General features: G+C 37.7%; 1 protein-coding gene across 5 annotated transcripts in view; it reads right to left on the bottom strand.

Moving 5' to 3' along the window:
- Positions 1 to 15,648, bottom strand: part of CRADD (CARD and death domain containing adaptor protein) — a 263,193-nt gene that overhangs the window by 162,022 nt on the left and 85,523 nt on the right. The window contains exon 3 of one of the 5 annotated variants that reach the window (XM_081309185.1): positions 5,409 to 5,479. The exons of the other annotated variants lie outside the window; for them this stretch is intronic. Within the exon in view, the coding sequence (XP_081165311.1) occupies positions 5,424 to 5,479 (56 nt within the window). The 3' untranslated portion in view covers positions 5,409 to 5,423. Of the gene's footprint in view, positions 1 to 5,408; positions 5,480 to 15,648 lie in introns of those variants that run through there. 5 annotated transcript variants of the gene reach the window in all.

Genomic DNA, 15,648 nt, shown 5'->3' with positions numbered 1-15,648 from the left:
TAAACCTCTAAAAATTATAATATTCGGTGTTATCTGCATTTGTAATTTTAATTTTACCATGCAAAAATTTTATCATTAAAATGTTTTAAATCCCTTTAAAACGATAAATGGATAAATGGCGGTTACCATCACAGGAAATTTGTACCTAGAGGGGTGTGATAAACAGAATTCCAGGAAAATATCCCAAAAATTTCCCAAAAGTTCCATCCCTGGTTATTCAAGTAAGCACTTATCTAGGTAACTGCTATGAAGGAACTTTACAGATATAATTTAGGATACTAATCAGTCAACTAGAGAGATTAAGCTGGATCATTCAAGTGTGTTCAATGTAATCATATGAGTCTTTAAAGCCTTTTTAAAAACAGAGTCACTTAGGTCACTAGTATTCTAAAAGCCATGTGAACTCAATAAATTTTAATGTCAGGTGTCGAGAAAAAGAAGGCATGGCAACTTGAAGCTAATTCCACACGCTATTTCTGGCTTTGATGCTGGAGGCAGGTGGCCTCTAGAAGACCCCAACTAATAGCAAGGAAATGAGACTCTACTGCCTAATCCAACACCCACCTGAGGTTAAATTTGGCCAAAGAGCCTAAAAATGGATTATCTGCCAGGACCTAAAGGTAATAGTTCAGGCTTGCTGCTACCTTGATTTTGGCTTTATGAGATGCTGAGCAGAGAACCCAGAAGAGCCGCAGTGTGTCCCAACTTCTAACCCACAAAAAGAGTAAGAAAATAAGAGGGTATTGTTGAAAATCTTTAACTTTTTTGACAACATGCTATGGTAGCAAATACAAGGGGTAAATAAAAAGAACTAAAAGTGAGCACCCGAGTTGTTAAACTCATTTATCTTGATTTATTTCTGCCAAATCAATTATACAGAAAACAAAAAAACAAACAAACAAAAAGAAACTATCTTAACAGACCAGGATGTGTGAAACCAAAAATGTTTTCAAATAAAAAATATTGTCAATATGATATTTTATAGCATATATCTCAAGCATTACCTTAAAATCAGAAATCTTGCCATTGTTTCTAAGTAGTACAAAAAAAGACTCATAAAACATGAAGCAAGAATTTGGAGTCCAAATGTGAATGTAAGACCTGAGTAATCTAATTTGTCTTCAAATATATATCACCCTCACTCAAATGTGGAAAATAATTTTAGCCTTTTATTATTTAAAGGAGAACAAGAACACAGAGATAATTCTATTTGATGTAGGAATAACATTATAATAATTAGAGTTCTCTAGCAGTGGAATGGGCTGCCTCAAATACTCAGAACTGTAAAAATGCTTCCTAGAATTTCATAGAAAAATTGACCTAAATAACCCCTACACTCTCCTCTATCTCCAAAATTCTGTGATGCCATCAACTTAATAACAGAAAACTGGAGTTAACAGAGTCACTTAAGTCACTAGTATTCTAAAAGCCATGTGAACTCAATAAATTTTAACGGTCAGGTGTCCAGGACAATTCTCTCAGCATCCTGAATTATTAGCATTACAATGTCTAAACGGAAATAACATACTATATACTAAAACGAAACTATGTCATAAAAGCAGACTTTTATCTATAATTCGGCAGGACTCGTTTTCAAAAGTGAAGTTTGGGGGGGCCTCTTGGTGTGAGGCGGGAGATGAGAACCGCAGGAGGGAAGAGACCTGGCCCGCCTCTGGCCCTGGTGAAAGTGACCTGGCAGACAACCTGTCACTGATCTCCAATGGCGCAAACACCTGACTCCACTAGCATGGTTTGCCCCTTCCAAACAAAAAGCCGGTTCATTGCATATGACAAGAAATTTCCCCGGCAACCTGTGATTGCTGGTTTACTCAAGTGGGTTATCGTCAGAAAGGCCAATTTCCCCGTGTTTTCTTTCCCAGACCCAAATGCGAGTATTTATGCAAGATCTGTGTTTCACTCAGGTTCCAGTTGGGCTGGATTTTCGGTGAGACAGGGCTGAGTTTCCCTCGTTTGGGCAGAGTGGGGACGCGCCTATCACTTATTTACCTTTCCCTTGGGCCAAAGGAGACTCATGCAAACAAACAACCCTTTCGAGCGTGCAGTCCACTCCGCGCCGGGGCCAGGGCGGGCGAGAGGCTGCGGGTCCAGGGGGGCTGCGCCCTGGTTGCGGGGACGCGCCGCGCGCCCGGACCAACCCTCTGGATGATCTACCGCTTGCACAGCGCCACCGCACTCCCCAGTTCCTAGAGGAGGGATTCCGAGAAAAAGCAAGAGCCCGGTTCCCTAGAAACATTAAATTAACACAAGGGATCTGGAAACGAAACAGCAGATGCCTGAAAGCCTTCCCCTTGACGGTTTCCTGCCTTCTCGGAAAATCTTTGCATTAAAATAGATTGGATTACCCAGCTCCGCCAGATGCAGCTCAAGACTTTCATCTGAGGCGAACTGAAAGCAGTTTGCCATCTTTTAAAAAGATTTTTCTTTGCGAGGTGGTCCAAGGGTGCCTTTGGGTGGTTGCTATCAGCAAGGACCTGAGGCTGAGTTTCTGCATTACAATAGAGAACTTTCCACAACATCGACTTGCAAATCAGATAACTGAAGTCGTGGAGTGCACAGAAAGAAAGGTGGAGTGCGGAGCTAACACTGAGTTCAGAGTCGGAGATTCCGGTCTCTGGAAAGAGCCTAGAAAGGCACGTCCAGTCCCCTCATTTTAGTGAGAGGAAAATGTCTGTTTTATACCTAAATCTATTTACTTTGACCATAGCCATGAGAACACAACACAATAAAACTAATAGCATTTCCAGAGAGTCACAAACAGAAGCAGAAAGGCTTGTAATACTTAAATCAGCCTCTTCGTGCTAAAACCGAACCAACAACCACGTCCTTCAACCCTTTCTATGCAAATGAATAAAATACTACATAATTTGTTAATTCAAACCAAGATTAATAACCACACACCCTAAGAACAGTGGGCCTTAAACAGACTATATTGCCTTTTCATGGCATCTTTCATATTTAAATTATTCTGTTAGCTGAGAATAAGCTCCAAAGCTTCCTATGAGACATCAGGAGTTTACAGAAGGAAAAAAAAAGTTTTTACTGTAGTCGCACCTTCTTTGACATTTTAACTTCTTTTTCTCTTGATAATCTTTAAAGAGGGACCAATTTTACAGGTATCGTGCTTTCTAGAAAATCAGACAATAATTTGCCATCCTGAGAGTCTTCCATGCCTATCCCAAATCTGGGCACACCAGATAGGGCAGAAGTGCCTTAGAAGATACTGTACACAAAAATAAAAGTAAATATCTTTGCCCAAGCACTAAAGCAACAAAACTCACTTTAAAGATACATAGTCTGACAAAATCATTTCATCTGAAATAAGGTAAGAATGCAACTCCAGGAGAATAGCAGCCCTAAGTATTTCTGTTTTAACAACTTACAGAGGATACACAAAATCTATCATTCCTCCCTGATGTATGAAATAACAAAGAGCAATTTCATAATAACTTCAGTGCTTTCTAGTTTAATGGCTGTCCTTAAGGAAATGCAAGTATGATTTCTTAAATGTTTATAAGAAAGCAAAGAAAAAACGCTGCAAAAATTATTTGGCTGGCAGGCCGCAGAGAAAGCCGGAATCTTTGCAGCCTCACCAAACTAGAGAGCTCTTTTAAAACCGAAAGTCAAACAGCTTTCAACAGGTACTAAGTATTATATATAGCAAAATTATTAAATGTACATACATTTTTATCACAAATAATGCTGATTTTATTTCTAACTATTTGGGAAGAACTATAGTTATACAAAAAATAACTAAGCTACTGTAACAAGAATAAATAACAGATAACATTTAAAAAGCTGGCTTTAAAAAAATGATCAGAGACTTTCAAAATGATTACGAATGATCAAGTATGACTGCTACGTTTCCTAGTTAGGTCTTGATGACAGGAACATGGCTTTCACAGAAATATACTTGTATATTCTAAGACTAGAATTTATCTTACTTTCACATATTAATCACAATAACAAACAAAAATGATCACAAACAAAAATAAATTCACTCAGATACCTTTTTTAAAAAATGTTAAAAAAAAACAAGACCTTTGATAACCACAGCATTATGGAAAACTATGAAAAATTAATATATTTAACAATCCCCATGAAAAAATTATTTTTCAGGGAAAAAATCTTAATATCATAGGAAATCGGAACAGTTTACAACCTCAGAATTCCTTTTATGTAGCCAGTCTAGTACCTCATTTCTGGGATTTCTTCATAACTGACTGAAATGTTAAAAAAAAAAAGGAGAAATATTTATATATTGAGAAAGAAGTTATTCTGATTATCCTGTTTCACTATCTAATTTCAGCCCACAAAGTTAATACCTAGAAAGCACCTGGTCTGATTGGGGAATTTTTTTCCCCTATTTTTTAAAGTCATTTCTAAACAGATAACGTGACTACTCCAAATCCATATACCCTGTCATAAAAAAATATACACAATCTTAAATATATTTCCTTCTATAGACTGTTGAATCTTTGTCCAAATTTCCCCAATAGAGGCTTAATTTATGATTTGTTTCCTAAAATTAAAAAAAAAATAGTTTGTATTTTATGCTATAAAAATCATTAAACATCTTCTAAAGTTAGGTGCTCCAAAATAAATTATTCAAATGTTTTGATAAAAGCCCTCTTACAATTAAAAATGGTGATTCCTAGTGAAAAAGAAAATAGAAGGCATATTCACAACAGACCAAAAGCAGAGTTGTACTTAGTAGCCCCCCACAATGATTAGTAATATTCTCCCTATAAAATACTGGGATTTGTGTTAATTAAAAAATATAGACTAGGTTTTTTTCCTTAATAAATGAAAAATATTTTTTTTTCTATTTTTAAGAAAGAATGACTACCTTAAAAATAGAAGACTACCCACAGGCTCTTTCCTTTTCCCATTTCAAGGCGGTAAGTTTTACTTTTATTTATCTTTCTGAATTCTTAAAATCCAGTGACATTGTCACAGCTCTGAGAACCTAAACAATAGAAACCACCAATGCCAGGAGACAGCCTTGATTCTTGTATTATATTTTTCTAGAACGATTTATATATTTAATCTTAATAAATTAAAAAAAAAGAAGAAATCCTCCAGTTTCAATATAAGTTAGAGAATGCAAATTCAGTAGTTTAGGCAAATAATTTAATAAAACCTAAATAATACATAATATTAGCTTTTTAATATTATGCATTTTCTACATATCCTGTTTAGATGAATAGGTACCAACTTTAAATCTTCATTGAAAATAAACAAGATATACACTTTTTAAAAGAAGAGATTACGTTGATCACTGCTCAAAGTCGCCTCTCATCATCTGGGCGGAGGACAGAGATAGAGCCAGCATGGTTCTTCTCGGTGGCAGCTGCCCATCCCATGGCACTACACTTCCTCCTAGGCCTTCACCACTGCCAAGGTCAGTCAGAATACTTCAGTGCAAGTGTCTTCAGAGTCATATTCCTTGTGTAGTCTGCTGTGAGAAGAATGAGGATGCGGAGAGGGGTGTAAATGTATGTATGTATGTATGTGTGTATGTGTGTACGTGTGTGTGTGTGTGTGTGTGTGTGTGTGTGTGTGGTGTGTTCTCTTTTCCCAAACTCGCTGTTATCATTTCAAAGTCACACTTTAAGGAAAATTTAGAATGATGAAGAAAAAAACTACCAGTAATCTAAATGATGGTTTCCCCTAAAGATACATTTTTAAGGCTGATAAGATGACCCTCTCAACTAATTTAAAAACAACAACAAAAAAAGGCCTTCTCCCTTTATTCTTGCCTCCCTGCCCATCTCATCCTTCTTTCTTTTTCTTAAAGCCAGACTCTTAAACTTACTAATAATTTTTATTCATTTGAATCTGGTCCCTGTTATCTTTTTGTGATTTGTCTGCAAAGAAGTATAGTTTCTGCTGTTCATGAAGATAAAACAGCAGACTGGCATTTTATGCACAAAAGAGAATCAGCCCAGGCTAGGATGACATCAGTTTTAGTTTGGGCCGAAGCTGGTTTGGGGGGGCAGGGACAGCAGCAGGGTGAGATGGGTGCTGAGCGTGTTTCTCAAGAGTGGGGATTTCGGCCTCCTGTGTTGTCCCAGTTCTCTCTGGGGCCCACTTGTCCACTCTGTGGGTACACTTCACAACAGGGTGGGCCGGCTCTCTTCTCTAGGAAGCCGAAGTTGGCAACCGCATCTCATGGAAGAATTCCACAGAAGGTTAAATTAGGATGAGATTGTCAACAGGCTTCTAAAGGCAGAGTTCCAGGCATGCCTGAGGCCACAGGGCCTCCTTCAGGTCCTCAGTCCCCACAGTCTGAAGCTTTTGGCCCCTCCTCTCTCCTCCAGCTTCCCACCCCATTCTTCAGCCAGCCCTTACCCTGCAAAATAAATGAGCGGCGCTGTTGTTTTGCTCCAACTAACAAAACAGCTAAGAAGCAGCAGAAGAACATGACTGCCCTTTTCAAAACAGGCCACGTGGTCAGCCTAGTTAAATGCAGCTCTTACAGTAAAAATGAACAGAGAGGGAGCTGTTTGGGAAACTCCCGCTTGCCTTCAGAATACCCCCAAGCCTTCCCCTCAGCCACCTAAATACTCAAATGGGTTTATATGAGGAGCCATGAGCTATATTTTCTTACCCCAAAATTTTACCTCAGTTCAAATTGCTAATGTGTCAGGTTCAGCTGCCTAAATTCCCTAAACAACATTCCTGGTTCCATAAAAAGCATGCAACTGCAAGCACAGCAATCCTGCTCCAGTTCTTAGAACTATAAACTGACTACCAGTTCCCTGGCCTGTGAAGGCCGTGGAACAGGCAGCATGGATTTAAAGGTAGACAATACCCTGAGAAATTCCATTTCACTCTCAGGCAGCCAAGGTGGAAGAGACGAAAACACCTTCATTTTTCTTCTGATTACTACACTGATTCCCTGGGAACTACCCCTGCTCCAAAGGAAAACACCCGTCTAATGGAGAAACAGTGATACAGAATATGCAGTGCCTTTCATGATGGCATTTATTTCACTAGGAACCTCAGAGTTGCATGCACCAAACTGCCGCAGTTAGGTGACTTGGAAACTGTACCTACTGAGTGCAGATTAGTAAATGCAAAGTTTGAGTCCTTCTAAATTAAGTACTATAATCTCAGTGTGTATAATAATCACTGGCTTTTATCTGCCATATGAAGTATATACCTCTACCTCTAACAAAAGTACCACCCAAACGATATCCAAAAATATCGTTTTTATTTTTGAGACTGCAGAGAAAAGAGATTTCACAGCCTACCATGGCACTGCAGATTTCACCCTTAATAATATGATGGTATCTCTATACTTGGAGATCCTTGTACAAGCTCTGCTGGTCCATTTTGCTCTGTCTTTCTGTGTACTAATCCCCTCCAACCTTGTTCACATAACAAATTCTGCTTTATTCTTCAATAGCTATGCCACCTCCCTCCACTGCCTCAGATCCAAGTAGTCATCACTGCCTCCTCTGACCCTTGTACATAGACCTATGCTGTCCCTACCAGACAATACCATATTTGTTTATGTGTCTGTCGCCTCTACTGAACTCATAATTCCTTGAGGACCTAATTATTGTTGTATCCCCAGTGCCTTCCATATTTTGCACAATATAATAAGTTCTAAAAAGAACTCAACTGTTGTGGTTGTAAAATGATTTCTAGTTTTTAACCATAATAAACCTGGTACAGAGTATACATAGATCATGATGGTTGATCCTAAGTCTCTCATGTTGTTGTCTAAAACCAATGGCTCTCCTAACAAGTCCACCGATGGCTCACAGAAGAAAGAAAAACTAGTCATACTTCCTGGATCTCTGTATCACAATTAGATCACGGGTAGGAGGTGGTGACTGGAGAATAAGTAGCCTACCCATAGTCACATCCTAAAAGAAATCAGCATGGACTGAAGGAACATAGTGAGTCTATCAACATTTAACATACCCCCACATAACTATTTGAATTGGCATGGGTAGAAAGATAAGAGAGAAACTGCTGAAAAGAACAGAATAAAAGAAATAACTGGAGGAAGAGATATTTATAAGTGTTATTTATAAGGTGATATTTGTAAGTAAGATGGGTAAAACAAATAATAGAGGTTAAAACAAAGTTTTTGAACCTAAAAGTTTCAAACATCAATTAGGTCCCACTTTTCCAGTAATAGACTGACTATAGACAAGAAGAATAAGAACATTATTTTCCAGTCCCCAAACAAATGTACTATACTACAGTTTAAGCATCCAAGGGTCCCGTTTGTCTTGGTAAATACAAGTCATGGCTCTATTGCAATGATTCTTGCCTGAAGTTCTCTTTCTCTATTTCAATGCTGTATTTACCATATTCCCCAAGGGATTAGACCAAAGGGAGAGAAGTAGAAAAGGGGAACTAAAATGTTTTGAGCTGTTACATGTATCTGATGCTTGCTAAGCACTTTATACAGACCATCTGTATATCACTCTCCCAACAAGTCCCCCTGTTGGCATAAATAGTCTTAATTTAAACCTAGGTCTCTCTGGTTCTAGATCTAGTATTCTTTCCATAAGTCATACTATTCTTATTTCTAATATCAGCATTAGGAACATAAGAAGCTGGCTTCAAAGGTAAGAGGTATATCATTAATTCACTAATATTACTAGTTCATTCCACATTATTTGACAGCTACTATGATATATATATTTTATACATTTTATACACACACATAAGGCACTGAATTCTTTACAAAATTATTTAATTTAATCCTCAATAACCCTGTAAGATTGGTACTTTTGAGATGAAGATGCTGAAGTTAGATTCAAACTTGCCAACACTCAAACTACTAAATGGTAGAGCTTGGCTGAATTTTAACCCTGGTTTGTCTGACTCCAAAATGTACCCTCTTAACCTTACACAAGAGTCCCACTATTCAAACACTATCAGTATAATTTGTAGGCCTTCAAAAGTGAATGTCAAAACAGAAGGACAGGGTCAACAAACCATTTTAAAGATAATTTGAAATAACTGTGGCATTAGGACTGTCTCTAAAGAGCCCATTACTAACCATTTTCTGAAAGATTGTCACCTTGTTCTGATCCCCCAAATGGCCTTTAGAACGATCTAAAACCAGCATTTTTGCTACATGTCTTTCCCTTTTTCATTTGGTAAGCAATTTAGAAATCTATTTCTAAAACTACTAGTTCAATCAAATGGAACTCCTCTCTATTCAAATCTTCAGAGACACTCTCAAAATGCACGCTATTAATTAGTCCATAATTCTTATCATTAAACAATGTCCTCTGAGTAGCCAGGATGATATTCAAAGTCACTGTGCAAATTGGTCACATGCCAAATAAAATACTGGCTGTCATTGTTTCGTAATCAATTTCATAGGTTCTATCAAGTCTTTTGAGATATTCCCAATATGACTGTCTCCCTATTAGAAAAAAATGCTTCTCTAAAGCAAAAGATTCCTCAGGGAATCAGTTATATTTGTTAAGACAACTTTTACATTTTTCATTGCAATAAAGAAGGTCTCCAATAAGAGACCAGTCCTTGTTGATCTACCGATTGGGAAAACGAACAAGATTCCTTATATCTACTGAGAGCTTCTCTCAAGTACCTTTTACACTATCTGGACTTTTACAGCAAATAGCTGGCAAACTACTAATTTAAACATAATGGTGAAAAGGGTACTCATTAATTCTTGGAAAAACATGCAGGAAATAAAGTGAATATGTGAGTGCATGCCTGTGTCAACCATTCTCAAAGAATGAAACAAAAGCATTCTTTCCTTATCTAGCAGAACCTAAACAAAAGCAAAGTAAATATGCAGACTTGAATGGCATCCCCAAATTGTGTGTTTATCCTCAAGTTGGGATGTTCCATCAGTATGAAAAATTACAAAAAGCTTTTTCAACTATAGTATACACATATTGTATACGCATACAATGAAAATACATCAATAGATATTGCAGGAAAAAAAAAGAAGAAAATGTATTTCTTCTGCACCCACTGTTAACACGGTTGCACAGCGTCCCCAGATTTTGTTTCCTGGTGTATGAGCCTACATGAGTTTTTCAAATATACAGCCATGCCATATATACTGTTTGGCAACCTGCTTTGTTTTGCTTTGTTTTGACAACCTGCTTTGTTTTCTGTTCAGTTGTAGCTGAGGAACAATATTTTTAAAAACTAATAATAAATATAACTCTACATCTTCAATTCTACCACAACTGATTTAACCAATCTTTCATTGATGGACAAGTTTCTTTTGGTCTTTACTTTTAAAACAATACAGGAATGAACATCCTTTTACATACAAGTATTTGTCAAACTAATCCCTTCAAATTTTTAGAAATACACTATGTCAGAGGATCTCACTTTTGACACACACTGTCAAAGAACCTTCCAGAAAGACCATTCCAACTAACACTTGCACCAGCAGTATGTGAGAGTGCAGGCTTCACTGCCCCTAGTTATGAGTACTCTTTTTTTAAGTCACTGCCAATTTGTTGCTAATCAGATAGATAAAACAAAATGGTAATGTCTGATTGCATCCACTGCATTTTCTCTTCCTAAGTATAAAGATCTGGAGAGACAGTAATCAAGAGCTTTGGAGGAGGATAATCCTGGGTTACAACAGTCCTGCTAAATGTGTGATCTAGTACAAGCTGTTTTAACTCCCTAAACTGGACTGTCCTCATGGCAAACTGTAAATAACTGCACCTGGCTCAGTGTTTTCTTAAGTATTAAATGTAAAGCCCTTAGCCCAGTGCCTGGCCAACTGAGTAAATGGTAACTGCTAGTAAATGGCGGTTGTCATGATAGTAATGGAGTACTGCCAGCCATCTGTGTTGCTTCTCTTGCTAACTGCCTTTTGCTACACTTGGTTTTTGTGCTACAGAATTCATATTTTGTTTATTTACCTGTATGAACTCTTTAAAAACTATGGGCAATAACCCTTTGGCTGCTATGTATGTGACTAACGTTTTTTCTTCATTGAAATTAGTTCTTCACCTTAATTATGGTGTTTTCTATTATAGAAAAGTTAATTTTTACACAGCTAAATCAAACCTATCTCTTTTTTAAAACTGCTTTGGTTTCTGCTAATGGTTTCATGTTTACAAAGATTTACAAAGTTGATAATTTTGTAGTTTGTTGTTATAATTCACTTTGGAAACAAAACTCGATTTGAGCTAACATGAGACTATTTCTGGGCTTTACCCCACTGAGTGTCACTGTTCATGGTTTTGCTATGGAAGCACATATGAAACTTATTATGAGATACTGCTAAATACCCTTAAGTTGGAAACTTGGCTGATCCTGATGTCTCATAAGGGACTGTAGATCTGTCCTAGGTTATCATACATATTCAAGTCTGCTGCTAGAATTCCTATTATACCTAGCCCATTCTATTTTCTCTTTATTCTGTAATATGATAAATTACATTGACTTTCAAATGCCAAACCAATCTTATGTTTTGGGGATAAACCCTACTATGGTTTGGATGTGAGGTGTCCCCCAAAGCTCAAGTGTGAGATAGTGCAAGAAGGTTGTGAGGAAAAATTATTGGATTGTAAGAGTCTTAACCCAATCAGTGATTTAATCCCCTGATAGGGATTAACTGAGTGGTAACTGAAGTGATAGGGTATGGCTGGAGGAGGTGGGAACTGGCGTGTGGCTTTGGGTGTATATTTGTATCTGATGAGTGGAGTCTCTCTCTCCCCCCCCCCCGCCCTCCTCCCCCCCCCCCCCCGTTTTGATCATAATGTGAATTGCTTCCCTCCACCACACTCTTCCACCATGATGTTTAGCCTCACCTCAAGCCCTGAGGAGTGGAGCTGGCCTTTTATGGACTAAGACCTCTAAAACCATGAGCCCTCAAATAAACCTTTCCTCCTCTACTGTTGTTCTGGTTGAGTCTTTTAGTCACAGCAACAAATAAGCTGATGAAAACAACCCCGTTTGGTATCGATATATTATCAATTTTCTATTTTGCTGGATTCTGCTTGCTAATATTCTAATAAGGTTATACCTATGCTCATGAAGTCTAATTTTTCTTTCAGTGTCTGACAAGTTTTGGTCTCCAGATCATACTGGCTTCCAATTTCTTACTTTGTTTAACCATTCATTGTTCTTTTCTATATTTTCTAATGTTTTAATATTTGACGAGATAAAATTGTCCATTTTTCATTCTTCACAAGTCTCTAAAGCAATATTTTAGAAGCATTTCATCAAATTCTACAGAATACTAATTACATTGCAATTTTAGAATAAAAGGAACAAAAGAGAGATTGACATATTTACTATATCGACTCTTAACTAATGAACACAGTATGTTTATTGATTCAAATATCCTTTATGAACCTCAATTAGGTCCTGCTCATTTCTTATTAATTTTATTCCTACATATTTTATAATCACCCTTATCTTTCAACTATATCCATGTCTGTGCTACCATATTCTGTTAGTTCTGTTTATTAATGATAGGTATCTGATATAGTATAATTTTTCCTAGGAACAGGAACAGGGCTGTGTGGAAGGAAGGAGCTGAATATTACTGTTTCCTTTATTCAACAAACATTTGTGAAGCACATAATGTATTCTAGGCAGTGAACATTCAAAGACAAGTATTCTTGTCTTCAAGAGTTCACAGTCCAGAGGGGAGGTAAACAAGGAAACATACAAGTAGAATATAATAACATATGTTTTGTGTTAAAGAAACACACAAGAGAATACCACAAAGTTCACCTCCAGGAGTACAGACTATTGTCAGAGAAAACTTCCTAAAGAGCTGACGCTTGGGGTAGGTCTCAGTTTCCCCCTTCAACATGCTTGATGATGCATGCAGGCACCTCCAGATGCTGCATAGAGTCTTTCAGACCTGGAAAATGCCATTAATACAAAGCTGAGTGCACTCCGTCTTCCATGTCTGAGTGTGGCAGAAAATCCATCTGGCTTGCTGGCCTCTCCTCCTGTCTCAGCTATCTTGGCTTGCCTGTCACTAAGTTGAGAACTAGGCATTGTGAATCAAGAAGCCACCATTCCCATCCCCTCATCTGCTCGAATAACCTCAGAAGTGGCGCCGTTAGTGCCAAGTGGAATCTTTGCAACTTCAGTTGCTAATTAGTCTGGCTCTAGACTCTTTAAAGCTCATCAAGTGCTACCACTTATTTTTATACAGGGACATTATGTACCAGGAAGAAATGGTTCCATTTCATGTTGAAAATGATAATAAAGCAAATGATTGTGGAGCTGCTGTGTGTCTCCTGGATAGTGACAGGTTGTGGTACCCAAATAAACAGGACTAGCAACGCTCAGAGACTCACCCCTTGGATAAACTACTTACTCCTCATCAGCTCTATATTAACTGTGTAATCATCCTTCAACTAAAGGGCCCTTGGCAGAGTGATGACAGGAAGCCATGCATGGAGGAAGAGAGCAAGGATACGCAGTCACTTGTGTTATTACTGAAGAGACCCCAGGGATCTGTTCAGTTATTCAGAAGCACATCTGGAAAGAATTCACCTGTCTTGAACCCTGCTTGCTCAACCACAAAATGCTCAATCAGGGTGATCTTTTCAATTGCAGAGGCTGAAAGTTTTCCCACCTGAGAATCATAAATAAGGCAAATTGCATAATAGGATAATAAGAGTTGTTGCTGAAAAATACAATCTCAAAATAAAAGGTCCTTTCAAAATCTGAGTATAGTTGGTAATTATCCAGGAATGGAATATAAAAAAGAGCAATTCCAAGGTTCCTGCTTCTTCATGTTATCATGAAACTGAGATGGCCAAATGCTAAAGATAATGCTTCCCTGTTTTTGATGACAGCTCTATTCCTTTCTATTAACTTTTGTGCTATAGTAGACCATCTTCTTTATCAGTCTAATCTCAAATTCTACAATGCACAAATTGCCACTTGTTCTTTTCTGCCACTAGAACAAGAATTCTACCTATTAAAATTTATAGCAAAAAAATAGTTAAATGTAAAAATACATTAATTAACCCAAATTAATAATACATGATCTCAAATAGGCCTAACAAAGTTGAGAAAGTCATTTAATAACAATTTACTTCTTTGCCAATTCATGAACATTAACCACATAAACAATTAGAGTGGCAGACTTTGCAAACATTTCAGGTTCATCAGTAGGAGAATCATGGGTCTTGAAGTGAGTCCTAGGGTTTTTTGGTTTGGGTGTTTTTTGTTTTGTACCAGGGATTGAACCCAGGGGCAATTAGCTTCTGAGCCACATCCTCAGTCCTTTTTATTTTTTATTTTGAAACAGGGTCTCACTAAGTTGATTACAGCCTCGCTAAGTTGCTAAGGCTGGCTTCAAACCCATGATCCTCCTGCCTCAGCCTCCTGGGCCACTGGAATTATAGACATGCACCACAATGCCCCACAGAGCCCTCAGTTTGAATAACAGCCTGATGATGTGCTAACTTTGAGAACCGGGATAAAGTTTACCTCTCTAAGCTTCCTCATCTGTAAAATGGGAAAATACCCATCTTATAGAGAGAGGTTTTTGAAGATTAATAGAAAATAGGTGTGTGTGTGTGTGTGTGTAATAGTGGAAGGGACAGGGAGGCACTCCACAATCAGCTAGTTTCCTATTCAAATTATCTTCATAGTAAAAGGTCAAAATAAATGTCTCCAGCTTCTCATCTCACAATGGACCCTTAAACCACTGTTTAATATATCAAGTTATTTCCATTTTCAACACACCAACTTTACATTACAATACTTCACAAGTCAATTTCTCCTCTGCAACAAAATCTGAATCTCTTATATATTTCCAACTTTTTATATCCATGCTCTTACAAATCCTATTACACCACCAGTAGTAGCAGCATTTCTCAAAATAGTTTACAAGGGATTTGGGTGGGAGGAGAGGGACAAGACTGCATGGGGTGGAGACCTTGAGTCTTTAAAGACAATAGTGGTGTCTGGTTTGATTTCTGTTTTTTAAATTAATTAGTATTTTTTCCCTTCAAAACAAAACAGTTTAAGAATAGGTAACTACAAATCAAAGGAGTATGTGCAGCACATGGTGACAACTGGTACTCAGAAACTGAGCTGAATGCTGCTGATCACAGTGGTTTAAAATTCTTTTATTCTTAAACATTTTCCCACTGATACTTAAGTGGAATACTGGTTTCAAAAGAAAAGCACAAGCCAGGCAATGGTAGCTACTTGGGAGCCTGAGAGAGAAAGATTGTAAGTTTGAGCCCAACCTGGGCAACACAGTAACAAGGGAGGGAAGGAGAGAAAGCACAGGGCGCTGAGAGCGAAGTACAACAAGTCAACACAGAGTGAGCCGAAAGACAAGGCTTCCAGGGCTGGGTTGTGGCTCAGTGGCAGAGCGCCTGCCTCAAACGTGTGAGGCACTGGGTTTGATCCTAAGTATGTGTCCATCTACAACTAAAAACTTCTTATAAACAAAGCTTCCTTACAGACACCTGTCACATTTAATCTACTCAAAATTCCTTTGTAACAAAAAGTCTAATACTATCTTCAAAAGATTCAAGATAGTATTATAGCCAATGTGCTTTATCACTTACTGGGAATAAAAATAATCTACATTAGGGGCTAGGTTTGTGTGAGGCATTGGGTTTCATTCTCAGCACCACATATAAATACATAAAACAAAGGTCC

The sequence above is a fragment of the Spermophilus citellus genome (assembly GCF_964194105.1).
Source record: "Spermophilus citellus genome assembly, chromosome: 10".
NCBI lineage: Eukaryota > Metazoa > Chordata > Mammalia > Rodentia > Sciuridae > Spermophilus > Spermophilus citellus.
This window is presented reverse-complemented; position numbering and strand designations above follow the sequence as displayed.